Source organism: Rhinatrema bivittatum, chromosome 8 (genome assembly GCF_901001135.1).
Source record: "Rhinatrema bivittatum chromosome 8, aRhiBiv1.1, whole genome shotgun sequence".
NCBI lineage: Eukaryota > Metazoa > Chordata > Amphibia > Gymnophiona > Rhinatrematidae > Rhinatrema > Rhinatrema bivittatum.
Genome location: NC_042622.1, coordinates 172,784,065 through 172,801,074, shown reverse-complemented (window position 1 = coordinate 172,801,074; position 17,010 = coordinate 172,784,065). Strand labels below are relative to the sequence as shown.

The 17,010-nt window shown below is 46.2% G+C and overlaps 1 protein-coding gene across 1 annotated transcript in view; it reads right to left on the bottom strand.

The window, feature by feature from the left end:
- The window catches only part of DOC2B (double C2 domain beta), a 257,590-nt gene that overhangs the window by 59,857 nt on the left and 180,723 nt on the right, over positions 1–17,010 (bottom strand). The window contains exon 6 of the mRNA XM_029611454.1: positions 16,367–16,524. Coding sequence (XP_029467314.1) covers positions 16,367–16,524 — 158 coding nt within the window. The remainder of the gene's footprint in view (positions 1–16,366; positions 16,525–17,010) is intronic.

Genomic DNA, 17,010 nt, shown 5'->3' with positions numbered 1-17,010 from the left:
GAAAGTGACACACTGGAGACCCAACACCTAAGGGTGTCCTTCCCCCACTAAACACATCCCTAGTCATAGCTTTAAAACAAGCTATTCAATCCAGTGACAAAAGCATTACAATGCTGCCCACTGCGAACATCCAGCCACACAGGGGGAACTGTGCAAATGCATCTTATTAGAGATTAATCTTACGCCAAGTTTGGGTATGGCGTGCAACAGGAAATCAGCTGAGTGACTACAAACACAGACAGCTCCCCCCTAATGTGACACGGCAGATACTGTCATGGGAAGCACCGCGCATGCCATGACAAACGTCTAATTAATGGAAATGACAAGGGCAATCAGGAAATAGTGCTACAGTTGCAGAGTGATTAAAGCTCTCTGAATGTATGCCACTGCAGGCAAAGCCACTGTGTAGCTCTCTGGCTGCTTCTGCCAACTTTCATCTTAACATGAAGCTACTTAAATGCTCTTTGACTACAAGAATGATTAGCAAGCAGCATTTCTTAATTTGCTGTGTTAGTATGGTGACTTCTGACCAGATTCGCAGATCAGGAAAACAGGAGGGTGAGCCGCGAGATTCATTCAGAAGAGGGACACTCCAGTTCTTCACTCTTATGGCGAGTGCCGCAGGTTATCACCGTCAGATCTTTCAGGGGGTGATTATCGACTGCCTGCTGTGGGGGTGTGGGCAAGGTCTGAGGGCCATTTTAGTTTGTGTGCATTGTACCAGTTCTCAAAGGAACACGTTTCCCTTTCAAAACGGAGCAGGCGCAAAGTGCGAACGTTGAAAACATTCACATATCTTGCCCATGGTATTTAGGGGTGTGGCCAGATGGAGGCAAAAATGGGAGGTGTACTTTGGGGAATCCCCCCCACACCCCCACACACCATTGTCCCCTCCCTCTGCCCCCCTCCCCAGCTGCAGGCATCCGCCTTTTAATGCCTCTCTAACTGCGCAAGCTATGGAGCCCAGGCAAACTGTTATCCCCATTCAAGGTCGGCAATTAGCAGTCAGGCTATTTTGTCCAAGTGGAAACCTGTCCAACCTAACTCTCCAGGATGTGATCGCTTTTTGGCCTATTGGGAAAACGGCCTTCTAAAATTACTGCATCGGAGCCTTACTAATAATTTCTCAACCGTTCATCCAATTTCATCCCAATTTGTGCCAAAGAATTCAGCACCCAGTCACCCCTGGCCCACACTTTACGTAAGGCCATACACTTTCTGGGAGGTCCCGGTTTCCGCATCCTCGTTTGAACCTCCAGCTCGGTCGGAACCAAGGCCTGGGATCTGGCAACGACCCAAGGAGGAAGAGGTTTCCCCCCTTTTATAGGCTGTGAGCCCTCTGAGGATAGGGAAACATCTCCAGTACCTGAATGTAATTCACCCCGCGCTACCAGTGAGAAGGCGCGAACTAAATCTAAACAGAAGATTCAAGTCCTGTAAAGCTACACCTGCTCTTTGGAAGGGGTAACCTGTGCACATACGTTTACAACATAACAACATCGTTTCTCTCTTACTCCCCTGCCAAGCGGCGCTCAAGACGTGGTGCAGCACAATCCATCCTAAAATCAATTTAAAAAAATACCAATATCCCTTCCCAAATTACAATTGTCAAACAGACTCCTCCACCCCCAGGAACACCTGTGCTCCATGCACGTGAGAAATGGTCACGTGCGCCCTTCTACGCACGAACAGCCCCGGCCGATTCTGAAACAGCCTCATGCTCACATGCAGGAAGACAATGAACAAGATTTGTTTTGTTTTTATTTTAAATTACAATTCAAAATTTCTACCATAAATCAGAATTTGGTCATCAGTCAGGTAAGTATTGTAGGGCTTTCGAGAGCCTTTCACTTTCGGAATATATGTGTACGTGACCTTTAATATACAATGCAGTGCCACGTCCCCTCTGTAATGTGAGCAACGACATCCATGGATAATCCAAAAAGCTGGGTATGGATCACGTGTCATTATCTCACCATCTTCAATATGTTTTATTTGTATTTAGCTTAGTAAGACTCTAATTAATCTGCTCCGTATTCTTGTCTCACTCTTATTATTTATTTTATATACCGACATTCGATCTGAGATATCACACCGGATTACATTCAGATACTGTAGGTATTTCCTGTCCTTAGAAGGCTCACAATCTAAGTTTTTGTACCTGAGGCAATGGAGGGTAAAGTGACTTGCCCAAGGTCACAAGGTCCAACAGCAGGACTCAAACCCTGGTCTCCTGGTTCATAGTCCACTGCTCTAACCACTAGGCTACTCCTTATTATGAATGAACTTTGTACACCGCATTGAACAGATTTTTGGAAAACTGCGGAATGAGAAATGCCAAATAATTAAATGCAGGTGCATAAAACCGGATCTTACGCATTGGAAATTGCCTCACGCAAGTCTACTGTTTGCCCCACGACCCCCTTCGTTTCTTTCACGGCTACCAAATAAATTCGCATGGTCTCGGTTGCTTTCTAGAATTGGTAATGGTCGGAGAATCAAGTCAGGTAGCAAATCCAGGGCGCTTCATAAACTGTGACAATTAGTTTGAAAAAAAAAAAAAGATAAAATAGCAGATCCAATAAACTTTCCCCTTCACAGCACGAAGCTTCAGCAAAAGCATTGCCCGAACCACACACGCAGCAAAGACCAGTCAGCTGGCTCTTTATTTGTAGGGCTGCTGTTTTTAGGTGTTTATTTTTATTTTCAATTTTATTACCTATTTAGGAGTTTTATGTAGATGCATAAAATCCCAGCAGCCCACCCCTAACACCCTCTCAGGCCACCCCCCATCTCACTCCCAGCTCTGGCGCTTGCCATTGGGAAGAGCTGGGCAATGGGGATGGCAGGAGGGAGGCTCGTTTGCCGATAAGAACGTATGCGGCTGAGGAACTGGCAGTACAGGGCAGCGGGTCTCAGGCGGGGGTAGGAGGGTGTAGGGCAGGCGAGGAGTGGAGCGAGTACAAAACTGGGGTGGGGGAAACAGTGTTTTCCCAGAATTTGTCCAATAGACACCAATTTCATTTTGTAATGCTGGGGGATCTTTTATCAGGGTTTCTCAGCCCTTATTACACAAGGGCTAAGAAACACTGGGTGCACACAGTTCCTATGCATTTCTTCTCTGGCGTTCATGTGCAGACATGCAGCTAATGCAAGGGTCCACTTCAAGCATCAGAGGTTTATTATTCACCAGGCCCACGATGTACAAGCATTATGCAGGCCTTAGGGCAGCTGCGGTTTGTGGTGCTGAGCTATTTGGCAGCTTGTACACTCTCTGTTTTCAATTGATCTTATTCAGAGAGAAATGTCCATGCAATTCAGTGCAAAATCCATTTCTGGGTGAAGCACTGAGTCATGACACTGACAGTTTTTGCTTTTGAGTTTAGCATTCCCTCTGCAGCTTCTGACTTGTTCTTTTATTAAAAAGATGTCACGGCCGTGACCCCCCCTAGGTGGGGGTCTGTGGGGTCAGGAGCAGGTAGAACAGGTGTAGATCTTCTGCCTGATTAGTCAATTTTCTTTCAGATTTGGCCCTCTGGTGCTGGTGGCTGGCAGGTCTTATGGAGGGCGGCGTGCAGGGTCAGGGACAGGGCACCCACTAGAACTGGCAGGCAGTGCGAAGCAAAGAAACAGGAAGATGTCCTGGCCACACTGAACACAAACAGGGGTGAGCACCGACAAGGCAGGGACTGACAAATAAGCACAAGGCAGGGTCGGTCCAGAGTCCAAACAAGGAACCAGACAAAGCAAGGAACGACGAAAGATAGCACAAGGGAAACACACGGACAGGGGGACCACTGGAAACCTAACACAGGATAGGAGCAAAGCTAGGAACACCCAGGCAAGAAAGGCCACTGGGAGGCCTAAACAACGCAAAGAACCAGACAAGGCATAAGAACAAGGAATCCCAGAACAGACACACCAGGCAAGGACAAGGGGGCCACATGGAGAGAAGAGAGAGCCTGTGAGGGAGAGTTTTCTAGGGCTGGCCTTGCATCATGCCACCTTCTAGGTGGAGGAGAGCATGTCCCAGTGAGGGCCCTTGCTGACGATGGGGGGCCGCCTAGCATCCAATAGTTACCACAGATAATGGAATTGAAGCTAACACTTTGTCCATCAAATTCCATCAGCATCAGTCTCATCAACATCTTCCTACCCATGTTCATAACTGCCAATACAGAGCTCCTACAAATTGCAGGACAGCAATAAAAGTCCTACAGAAAAGTAAATTCTTTGCATTCTAAGATCCTTTTATTGGACCCAGATGACAATGTGAACGTGAGATCTAAGTGGTCTCAGATGCTCTTACAGAACTTTGCCTCTGTGTAGTTTTCATGCAGGTTAACAGCAAAGGGTTTAGACTCCTAAGCTCCTAAACTGATGCATTTGAAAATTTACTAGGGTTGAATTCCTAAATTTAATTCCCTGTTTTAATATGCTCCTAAATCCAAGAGCCTAAGAAGTGGGTAGCTACTGTGACAGTTGTCGACTGTGAGTTGCCCCAGAAATGAACAGCCAAGAACCAGGGAAGTCAAATGCAGGCCACCACAGAAAGAGAGGGTTGAGCCTTCTGGTGCTGGTGGACAGCAAGGCATGAATAGTGCGGTTAGCCCCCAGCACAAACAGGAAATGAGAGGTCCGGAACAGAGCAGGAATGAACCAGGAATCCAAGTGCCCAGGCATGAGAATAAATAAGAGCTCTGAAGGTAGAAGCTGAAGATAATGCAGTCTTCTAAATACAGCAACAGAAGGTAGGACCAAGCTCTGGCAACTGACTGCTGAAACTGCCTCAGTATAAGTACAGCCCTATATGGGAAAGAAGAAAGCCACTGGAGGGGGGAGCACAGAGCTAAGAGGACAGACAGACAGTTCAAGTGGTTCACAGCGCCACCTGCAGGCCGGAGGGGCACTCTGCAGTGGATCCTTAGAGGTACGAGGACAGATTAGGTGTGTTCCTTAGTACTGATTTTCAGCACAAGGTACCTAACTCAGTAGCCTAAACCTAGATAATGGAACAGCAGGCCAAAATTTGGGATCCTAAGTTTCAGATCCTGAAATGTAGGTAGATTTTAAAAGCCTTGTGCATGCAAAAACAGCCACATACGCGCCCAAGCTTTGCGAATTTTAAAAAGCCGGGTGAACATCGGGGGGGGGAGAGAGAGCGAGAGAGATGCTTTATAAGGCTTAGTCTGATACTCTATATATGGACCACTGTAAGGGGGCACTTTGAATCAGGATGAGTTTTCAGGAGGTGGGTTGGGATCAGGGAGGTGGTGTTACAGATACATTCAGAGGTGTCCATTGTAAAACTGATGTTAAAGAATTTTAGACCTTACAAATATTGAAAAGGAGTTGATTTGTACAATGCAGCTAGCAGACACTGCAGTGTACAAATCAACCCCCCCTTGTTAGAATTTTCAATCACTTATAAGGTGGTGCGCATAAGATATGTACGTAAAGCTGCAGACACGTGCTCGTGAAGAGTATTTTATAACCTATGTGCGTAGATTAGAAAATAGCGCGTATTTTTGCGCGTGGCGAGATATGCACATTTATGGGCGAACACGTGGCCCTTTTAAAATCTCCCGTTAGGGTCTTAAGTTCAGCTGAAATTAGGAATTTAACATAAGGGCCAGAATTAGGAGCTTGGGGTTGTTGTTTTGTTTTTGGTTTTTTTTTTAATATCAGCCTCATGGTAAATGATGGCAAAAAAAAAAAAAAAAAAGAAAGAAATTGGTCCATCCAGTCTGCCCAGTTGAGATTCTTCCACTTTGGTTAGATAAGCACTTAACACCACTCAATACCAGATGCAGAGCTTGCACCATGTCCTACGCAACACTGAACTTGTCCTGGGTAGTCCTGTTTTGATATATGCTTGATCTTACATACTATGAGTTTCTCCTTCTTTTAATGGGTCAATTCTAAAAAGCACAATCTACAACCTAAATTAGACAGACTCTCAGGGGCTTACCTTGGGGGTCAAAATAATATTTTAAAATGGAATAAAATTAGCCAAAGAGCCCGACAGACTCCTGGGAGGTGAATGCCTCTTGGGTTACCTTGTTTTTGTCAGCAAGGTCTACGGTTAGTCTGATCCAGCTCACAACTGGATCAGCTAAGGCAAATCCGCTTAAGAATGGGGAGAGAGGAGCACTGCAGTGTTTCACGTATTCTGACCTGCATAGAATCCTTAATTAGAACAGCACAAGATGTGATGTGAAGAAAAGATCTGTGGGGTCTTAAAATCTTAACTGCATCATCATCTTTGAATAATCTTCACGATGGATTAAAACAAAATGCCAGCAAAGCAAATACCCAGGACTTGTCTAGAGCATGACACTCAATGATTAAATAGGAATAAAAAAAAAAGTCCAAACAAAATAAATACTGCAAAATGGGTGCCAGAGTGAAAATCCAGGATTGCTATAAAAGTGTCTTGCAAAGAACCCCGGGTAAATATTCAGAAAGCCGCTGAGCCATAACATGGCCTGCTCCTTTATAGCTGGTTATGTTCAGGTCAGATTTTCTGCCATGATTTAGCTGCCAATGAGCACTTTATCAGAAACTTACTCCACCTAGCACCCAGACCCTTAAAGACCTTCCCCCAAATCAGCAATCTCGCTCCTCTCCTACCCAATCAATATACTGATCTGCTGCACCCCCCTCCCTCCTGATATAGAAGAAAGTTTAACCACTGGATAGGCCTCTAATCCCTCCTCCTGCCCAAATATGTGACTCCTTCCCTCCCCCCCACCGAAACCCACCTCCCACCCCTCTCAGCATCCCCTTCAACAGTTCCTAATGCCACGCTGGCAGAGGACCACAGCCTTAACTCCCACCAGCCTGGCATCAAGCGCTGCTCTGGCACCTGGACGCTAGGTCAGGGGGCGATAAGGCTATGGTTCTCCTACCAGCGCAGCATTAGGAACCCTTGGAGAGAGGTTCACATTTATTGTAAGAAGGATAGAGGGTTGAGGGATCGCAACCTCTGGCAGATCAGAATGAGAGAAGGGGTCAGAGGTGGGCAGTTCACATTTTTTTTTTGGCTGTTTTTTCTTGTGGCTCAGGAAAAAGAGTGGATGAGATTGGTGTCCAGACAGCAGGCCTACTTTTTCTTATACATTTGGAGGAGGGATTGCTGGATACAGGCACAGGCATAGTGTGGCCAAATTTAATCTTCCTAACCCTGTGCTTAGACTAGACTGGTTAAGTCAATTGGCTAGTGCTCAAAATTAGCTCAGGTGACTTGCTTTCTTGGGGATACTTTTGGATTTTTTTTTTTTAATTAAGAATACTTTATTGATATGCTATGTAAATACAATAAGTCAGCAAACATAAAGCAGAACAATTCTATGAAAAAGGAAAAAACCACAATAATTAGACATTAAAAGATGTGTGGAAATGGTAAAACAGAGCTATCATGGAGCTTAAGGAGATGAAACCTGCATTGAATTAGGAATAATACAAGTAAGCACTAATATATTTCAAGGCCCAAATAGGCCATTTCTCACCATTATATACTGTATATATGCCAGCATATATGTCTCAAAATGCTTAGGGAGGGACTATATATGCTTAGGGACTATATATATATATATATATATATATATATATATCCCTAAGCATTTTGAGACATTAACTCCACTCTATAATATCAACTACCATCATCATCATACAGGTAAGTAAATAATAAGGCCATTTTTGACCTAAAAGATTCCCATTCTTTTGGATAAAGTGAAACGACAGGATGCTTTTTTGAAACGAAAAGACAATGTGGATTCCTTATTGAGATTTACATAAGTTTCCCCACATTTATATGTCATTCTACTCATGCTCATTTTATTTGCAAATCTAAAAAATTAATCTAAAAAAAGATCATGTGTAGGAGAACAATGATTATACTATATTTTGGAGCACTATAGTAGCAAAAGTGACTGCTATAATGCTTTGATGTTCCGCTTTGCTCTATTGATATGAAGGTCTCTTTATCCCATTTGGGAAAATTTGTGGTTCTCTCTTATTGCTCCCACTCTTTTGGAACATAACAGAAATCCCTAATGTCGAATGTTATCATCGCCCTAGCATATACTCCCCATAGCAAGCACAACCAGGAACGATTGAGAGAGCTGTAGATGATGATCTCCAGTAGCAGGCTACATTAAGCCTTGCAGCTACCAAGATATGGATGACTAGTTTAATCCCGCCTCTTGTGGTGGGTGATATTCCCACAGACGGTAGGCCAGGAAGGATAACAGTAGGATTTAAAGGTAGATGGATCCCAGGAATATGGAAGATCCAAGAGATAATTTCAGACCAATGAATAACCAAGCATGTCCACCAAATGTGAAAAAATGAACCTCTCTTTCCACAATCCTGCCAACCCATTTTGGATAATCTATCAGGTGTAAAGTACCAGTGATATAACAATTTGTAACCATTTTCATAGATGATTACACATAGGGAATTGCCCTTACCTATTCTCAGCAAAATGTTAGACCAGTCATTATCAAGGCTAACGTCTTTAGCCCAGAAAGTGCTTAACTCTCTTCAGAGTGTCCCCCATTTAACTATTGGTATATTTTAGAAATTAGGCCTTTGGTGCAAAAGGTATCTGCAGTCAAGCTTTCAAATGCTGTTAAATTTCTCCTCCCCCCCCCCAAATTCCTAAACAGGGCTTTCATAAACAACCCTTTCAGTTGCAAATACTATTTGCTGTCTTGCAAGTTTATATTAAAATCTCTAAGCGACAAACTTGCTCTTCTCAAATACCTGCCCCATAGCACAAATCCCTCCTCATTCCAATAAGAGAATTTACGGCTTGTAAAGTATGCCAGCAGGTCAGGGTTACCCCACAAAGGGGACAGCGGGGAAGGAATAGAGGAAATAACCAAACTGCATTACCCATTTTTCCAAATAGTATCCAGCCTATAAGGGGTGTTCAGGGTTCTGGACAGATGCGCTGAGGGAGATCCAGGGAGATAATTGAAATTATTGCTCTGTGCCCATCCCAGGTTTATCCTCTGTGTTTTTAAACCATGTGATAACACTCTTCAAGTACATTGCCTTTTGGTACTGCTGAAAAGTTGGGGAGACTTTATCCCTGCGTCACGATGCAGTGATAGTTAATATTCAAGCCGCTGGGTGGATCAGTGCAAGAGGTACACTGCCCACAACGCAGGAGAAGCCACCAAAACGAATCCAAGATCCAGAAAGCCGAGCCGGACACAGCGTGGGTGTATCAGAATGTGAGAGAATAAACTCCTCACAATACCTGAACAGAATCAGATTTCTTTCTTTCTTTTTTTATTGGAGGGGATCAATTGTTCTTTGAGGGCTTGGGGAGAAGAGGGGGCGGGTGGATTGCCTTTCTGGTTGCGGCTTGTGCATGATCAAATGGCTACTAGCCCACTGGTTATGAATCCTATTTGCTCGCTCAGCCACTGGCAGTAAAGAGCAGCAACAGCATATCAAATATGAAACAAAGACAAGCAGTTGGGGGAAGAGTGCAGAAGGCTAATACCCTCCGCCCCCACAGTTCCCAGCGCTAGCAGAAATATTTCTATCAAGTGCCTGAGATGAGAGAACACCGGTGGGAGGCATCAAACGTGGGAAGCTAACAGTAACTGATGAGAGAACGCAAGGCGGCTTTTTCATAACGGAAAAAGGACTCAGAGGACTGATCCAGAAACCCGTAGCCTTGGAAAAGAGGTTCATAGATGCTTTGAGAAAGCAGGACGTGCGCTCTCACCTCCGCACTCTTAGCAGAGACCGGGGAGGGACATGGGGCAGGTACAGGGTGCGGGCAATTCGTTCACTCAGCCCGGCTGCAAGCTCTGTAATGCAGCAGGTGGGGAAGTGATTATTCACACTAATGACCTGGGAAGCCGGCTGTGAGGACAGGGAATTCCCTTTTAATTAGGGCCACTTAGTGAAAGCTCCAGGTACCAGGGGGATGTCTGCTCGTTCGCCAAATAATGCTTCCAGTTAGTTCTGTTAGAAAAATGCTCCACCCCTAGGAACTCCGCAGGAGAAAAGCCATTCACACCAGGGCCTGCTCTAAGAACACGAGGTTCAGAAGTGCAGCTGGAGCAGAGTGGGCTGCCAACTGGTTATAAGATAGAAAAACAGAGAATAGGGCTAATTGGTTCATTCTCCCAATGGAAAAAAGGTGAATAGTGGCGTGCCCCAGGAATCTGTTCTGGGACCGATGCTTTTCAATACTTTTATAAATGACCTGAAAATGGGAACAAGTGAGGTGATCAAATTTGCCAAAGTTGTCAAATCTCGAGAGAATTGTGAGAAATTGCAAAAGGACATTGCAAAACTGGGACACTGGGTATGCAAATGATATTTAATGTAGATAAGTGCACTTACGGAAGAGAAATCCAAATTATAGCTACACAATGCAAGGTTCCGTTCAGAAAAAGGATCTAGGTATCATCATTGAAAATAAGTTGAAATCTCCTGCTCAGTGTGCAGCAGCAGCAGCCAAGAAAGCAGATAGAATGCTAGAGATTATTAGGAAAGGAATGGAGAATAAAACAGAGAATATCATAATGCCTCGGTGCAACCTCATTTTGAGTACTGTGTGCAGTTCTGGTCACCACATCTCAAGAAAGATATAGCAGAATTAGAAAAGGTACAGAGAAGGGCGACCAAGATGATAAAGGGGATGGAACAATTCCCCTATGAAGAAAGGCTAAAGAGGTTAGGACTCTTCAGCTTCGAGAAGAGACGACTAAGGGGAGATATGATAGAGGTCTATAAAATAATGAGTGGAATGGAAAGAGTAAACATTAATCAGTTATTTACTCTTTCGAAAAGTACAAAGACCAGGGGACCCACAATGAAGTTACTGGGTAATACATTTAAAACTAATAAGAGAAAATATGTTTTTATTCAACACATAATTAAGCTCTGGGATTCATTGCCAGAGGATGTGGTGAAAGCTGATAGTGTAGCTGCATTTAAAAACGGTTTGGACAAGTTCCTGGAGGAAAAGTCCATTAACTATTATTAAGGTAGAGTTGCAGAAATCCACTGCTTATTCTTGGGATAAGCAGCTTAGAATCTCTCTACCCCTTGGGATCCTGCCAAGTACTTGTGACCTACCTTGGCCACTGCTGGAAGCAGGATGCGGGGCTTGATGGACCCTTGGTCTGACCTAGTATGGCAAGCCTTATGTTCTTATGTTTTCCCAGGGTTAGGTGTGAGGTACACAAAGGTTTGCCGGAGTAGAAAGATGCATACTTAAACCATTGTGAAACTAATTCATTTCAAAAGAAATACAATGCTATTTGGCCAAAATAATTTTCTCAGCACGAAATCTCAGCTTAAAAGAAAGGAAGGGTTTATTTTATACCCATGATCATGCATTCCTTACTGTTTACATAGTCCCTTACAAAGCTCAGGAGGCCACCACAAAGCCAGATGTGCACACTGTACACCGTTGTTTTCAGTGGTTAAGTGTACACACATACGGGTAAAATTTTAAATTGCCTGTGAGTGAGCATGCATGTACACTTTACACCACTGTTTTCAGTGGATAAGTGTACGCATGTACTCTGTGCTGCATAACAAGCCACTATTCAAATGCAGGGCACACAGGCACCTTGTCTTCAATACTGGCTGGATATGAGCAGGCAGAAAAGACAATGCGTGCCTGAAAATTTACCCCAAAATGACCATAGTTCACTCTAGTACATGCTCACGCACTCCTCCTGCTCATGTGCAGGTCCTGCTATTACAGTAATCATAGAAGTAACCAGATTTCAAATGGTTTGCACCCCCATGGTATCGCCTTAGCAGCCCATCTCTCTGCAGATGGTCCCAGTTAAGGTCCAATACCTGGCTGCCCAGAGCAGAAGCAGCAGAGGCCTTAGGCACTTCCACCATGGCTGACACAGCGCTAGCACTCACATTTTGGTGCTGTTCCCATTATCTGTGTCCTTCTCACTGTAGAGTTTGTCGATGCTTCTGGTGTTCTGTAGTAAAGGTCTTATCACCCAGCTCCACTCCCACCTTTCTCATCCTGCTTAAATACATTTTTTCATGGTCACTTCTGGGGCCATTAGAGCATGCGGACATTAATACACATCACTTCTCACTGCGAGCCGTTGTATCTGACAGTCTTAGAGATCGCCCTGGCTGTAATAACCAAATGCTTCTTGGCTTTAATGATGTGCCTAATTAACAATTAACTTCTTGGGTCAGAGGCATATTTTTATGCAATGGGAGACGAGAGGAATATCTGCTGTCTCTCTCGCGTTCTGGATGACGAGGGGGAAACGTTGCCGCAGCAGAAATAAGGGGAAAGGGATTACAGACACTTTTAGTTATCTGCAAATTCGTCACTGTCGGAACTACTCTTGGAACCGGGATGGGAGTGATTGCAAGATTGGTTTGATCTAGAAGACCCTGGGAGGCACACTTTATCCTCTGTTTCCTAAGGCGCTGTGTTCTGGCTGGAGGGCTTGTGGTCTAAGTGGATACAGGACCTTTATCTGCTTTTATTACATGCTTTGGGACTATTTTTGCAAACCCACAGACCATGCAGGTGAGAGAACACCATATAAAACCTTATCCGGAGCATTCCTATCGCAAAGACAAGCATACCGAGCTGCTTTAAGGGCCTCTGATTTAGGTTTGAAATGCAAGGTGGCGGTTGGTACATTGGGTCCGAAGTTTTGGAAACAAGTATATCATTATCTGGAAAATGTTCTCTCTGTGCGGTTAGTTGTTTCTGCCCCAGTGGCATTATTTGGACTCGTGAACTTGGGGGAACGACATAGGGCGATACAAAATTTGTGAATCTCAAAAGGGTTTTTGTTTTTTTGTTTTTGGTTGTTTTTTTATTAAATAGCTCGAACTACTATTCAGCATCACTGGGGAGAAGAATCGGATCCACCCATTGTGCTCTGGAGGAATGCTATTCATCAACCACTACTAATGGAGTTGATGATCGGAAAAAGAAGTTCTCCCGAAGGCAGGAAGAAACATCTGGACCTATGGTTGCCTTACACTGACTCTGCCTTCACGTGCTCGGAGCCTGGTTCTGAACGCGTACCAGTCTGAACGAGATGCTTAATGGCACTGCAGGGATGGGAGGGCTTGGCTGCGTTTGACGGTCCTTTCTGTGCTGCCTGGCGAGCTTAGAGGCAAGGCAGCCGGGCATGGATCGCAAGCTATTCGTTCTTAATCTTTAATAAACAGGTTTCAGCAGAATTACTTGATCAGTTAGAATGCTTGAATAATTCTCTGTGTTCATTTCCACAAATGAATACAGACCACGCTGAGAAATACCAGCGGATTAAGAATGCAGTTTGCCAGGTTGTTGAAAAGTGCTCCCAGCTGCTCATCTTGGGCCAGGGCTGCCGAGAACCCAGTGGCAGGAGCAGAAAGGGGAAACCGGCAAAGATCCCCCGGGCACTGCCGAACAAGGGAAGGGCAGTGGAGCCCGGTCTCGGCAGCAGGGAACAAAGCGAGCGGCAGTGCAGGGGGAGGGCCACAGGGGACATAACGCAGGAGTGCCAGGGAGCTGGGTCACAGCAACTGCCAGCAAACCCCTGCAGGAAGTGCAAGATAAGAACATAAGAAATTGCCATGCTGGGTCAGACCAAGGGTCCATCAAGCCCAGCATCCTGTTTCCAACAGAAGCCAAACCAGGTCACAAATACCTGGCAATTACCCAAACACTAAGAAGATCCCATGCTACTGATGCCAGTAATAGCAATTAAAAGCCAGGAGATACGCCCAGACATTAGGCCAGTGCATGCCGCGCAGATTTTTAAAGGGCGCGAGAGTACGCGCTCATCTCCCGGTACGTGCACAAATTTTTTTATTTTTTATTTTTTTTTTGCAGAAGAGGGGCGGGGCGTGGTATGGGTGTCCCCAGATTTCTCAATGAAATCTGCGCGGAAGTATTTACGCGCGCCGGGGACCCCTACCGTGTAACTTTACTTCTGCGATGGATGGCGGGTAAGCCCTGAAAGAAAAACAACTGAAGAGGTGAGCGGGGGGTTTTAAGGGCTGGGGCTAACAGGGTAAAAGATAGGCTGGGGGGAGGGGGGTTAGGAAGTCCCATCCTGTACCTGGGCAAACTGGGAACAAACTGGAGAAACCGGCAATTGTGTCGACATGCGTGCCTACTAAAATCCCCCCCCACATACGCAGCAGAGGCAGCCTCTGCTGCCCGTAGAAAACCGTATGCACGTACAGCCGATTTTACACCAGGCGTGCATATACGCACGTACGCTATAAAACGGCCGAGTCTGTTGGCGTAAGCTGGCACAGGCACTGCTGTTTGAAATTCACCCTCTTAGGCTCTTACTCCTGACAGGTATTCTATTCCCCCCACCTTGCCCCGTCTCCCCCCTGGGTTTGCAGCATTACCCGGTGGGACGTGCACGCCACCCAGTGCAGCTGAACTTAAGCAAATGCGATTTTTCTTGGCCGAAAGGACCCTGCGCGTGCTACTGGAGCCGTCGCCAGCTCTCCGCAGAGTCTTACAGCCGCACGCGGGCTCCCGAACCACAGTGGCAGGGATTCGAGACTGCGGCCTGGGTGGCGCTGCAGCAGCCACCCTGGAATCTTTATTAAGCCGAGGCACAAAACAAAAAATCTGTGGCAGCTCAGGAGACCACGCAGGGCCCTCCTTCAGAAGGGGCTACAGAGCAAGTTAAATCACCTCCCCTCTTCAGAATGGGGCCGTTTATATGAATAAACCCTACCTCAGCTCCCCACCCCCATAATCAAACGTATTCATGTGTTCCACGATATCAGATTACAGCTACACATACATAAAATTTCAAGCACTGCCAATTACTCTTAAGTCTGGGGTTTTATTGCTCGATAATACTGCAGGGTTACAATAAAACCCTCTGCCAGTGCCTTGAGAGGATCGCGGGAGGGCGCATGGTGAATTCTCCCTGTCAGACACGGATGAGAGAGGGACAAAGGGAGAGTTCAGCTCTGCTTTCTTCATCTGGAAAGACAAGTCTGCTGCTGAGCCCTCAGAATTAATGCAAGCGTGGAGAGGATTTTAAACCTCTAATTATCAGGTTTATATCCTCAGCGGCAGGAGAGAGGTCAGCCAGACTCAAGACTCTTAATATTCCCCAGCAAATAAGTTCATTTTCGCTCTCGTCTGCCACACACGCACACATTCGCTGGCGCCGTTAATGCATTTTTTTTGGGCGGAGTGGGGGTGGGAGGAGAGAGGGGGAGGGGATGCGGGGCTCCACGTTCACATCCAAAGGGACCTGGATTTTAAATCATCCTCCCCTCTGCGCCGCCAATCCGGGGTGATTTGGTGCCCGTAAGGGTTAACAATAGATAGGAGAAGCCGCTGTCCGCTTCCCCCCACCTCCCGCCTCACCTTGCACGGTAAGGCCGCAGGGGTGGGATCTGCAGCTGCTTAAGCTCTTCTGGAGAAATTCTGGCTTTTGCACGGTGGCTGCAGCAGCCGCTCTGACAAACGGCTCTCACGCAGATAAATAAATGGAACTTTTCTGTGGTTGCAATTGCATATTGGGGGGGGGGGGGGGAGGAGGAGGAAACGTTTCTGAAGGTAAAAGCTTTGCATTTTCTCATCATGTGGGTGCATTCTGCACTGCACGGCACAGGCAAGCCTAGGGACTCGCAGCCCTAAGTCCTAATTATATTGTGCAGTGCTTTGCTTACACAGGCTTTCAACTGAAGTGTAAATAAGAGCATTTTACAGCCGAGGGATTTTTCAGACCCAAATTTAACACGATTCCCATCAGCCGAGTGCTGGTCGGCACCCTGGGACAGTTATTTATTCACTGCTGTGCTGGCTTGGCTCACCAGTGGCGCCTCGCAGGCCCGAAAGGCCTCAGATTGCTCTAGGTCAGGACACTAGGGCTCATTCCCCCACGGTGGCGCTGGAGCCGGCTGGGAGACCTGCACAGAGTCCTACCCTCTGTGGTCTCTCCCCCCCTAATGAGTCTCTCAGCCCCCCAACACCCCCCTCCCCCCTTCTCTAGAGCTTGACCTGGGTGAAAGCTCTTCACATTCCCTGGACCCTGTACTCGGACATCTCCTCCCCCTGCACCAGCAGCCCCGCCCCTCCTTCAGGAAACAGCGTTTTATGCCCGCCAAAAATGGTTTCAGCGCTGAAAGCATTCTACTGCACACAAATCATGGCTCAGACTCCCCGAGTTTAAAATGCGCGTTTAACTCGAGTTTGTGCGCACTTTTTTTTTTTTTAAACTCCCGATGCATTCGCCTAGCATGAGCTTACTGCAGCGGGCGTTAAAACATTTTCAGCCTGCTCGTTAAAGTGTGCGCTGGATTTCTGCTCCCCGGGTTTAGCCCAAACGTTACAGCGGCGCGGGTCGTTACTCACGTTTTCACATAAGGGTCTGAATAGCCGTTCGCGTCCATTGCTGCCAGGTGAGCACACCTGACTATGCCGACCAGGAGGCCTCCCTTCTGAGAGCTGTACTTCAAGGAGATGAGGATCCGGCCGCGCTCCTCCAGCGACTTGTCTTCTGTTTTATCTATCTGTGGGCAGGAGACACAGAGCCTTACAAAACGGCTTGGCCTTCTTCATTATCATTTCTGTTTCATGCGGCCTGCCCTTGCACTTACGAAAAGCTGCAGGAACGCACAGAGACCTAGAAACAGTACTGTCCGTACACTTCGGCTGAATGTCTCTGCCGCTAGCACACTTTCTTGCCAGGAACCTGCAGCAGTAAAATGTTTGCTAAATGCAGACCTATCACAACCCATAATGGCCACAGAATCCATCGCACGGTTGCCCTTTTTCTGGACCAGTTTGGATAAGAATATTAACAGCTCTGCATGTGATCTCTTCAAAATGGCAAGAATTCACCTAAATCTGAACCAGCCCATGTAAATGTCTTTCAAACACCCCCTCACCCACAAGAAAATGGCGTTTGATTTAAACTTGCATCAGGACGTCTTATTATCCAAGCAAGCAAGTCCCAAACCACACATCCTTATTGCAAAATCTCCGGGACAAGGTGC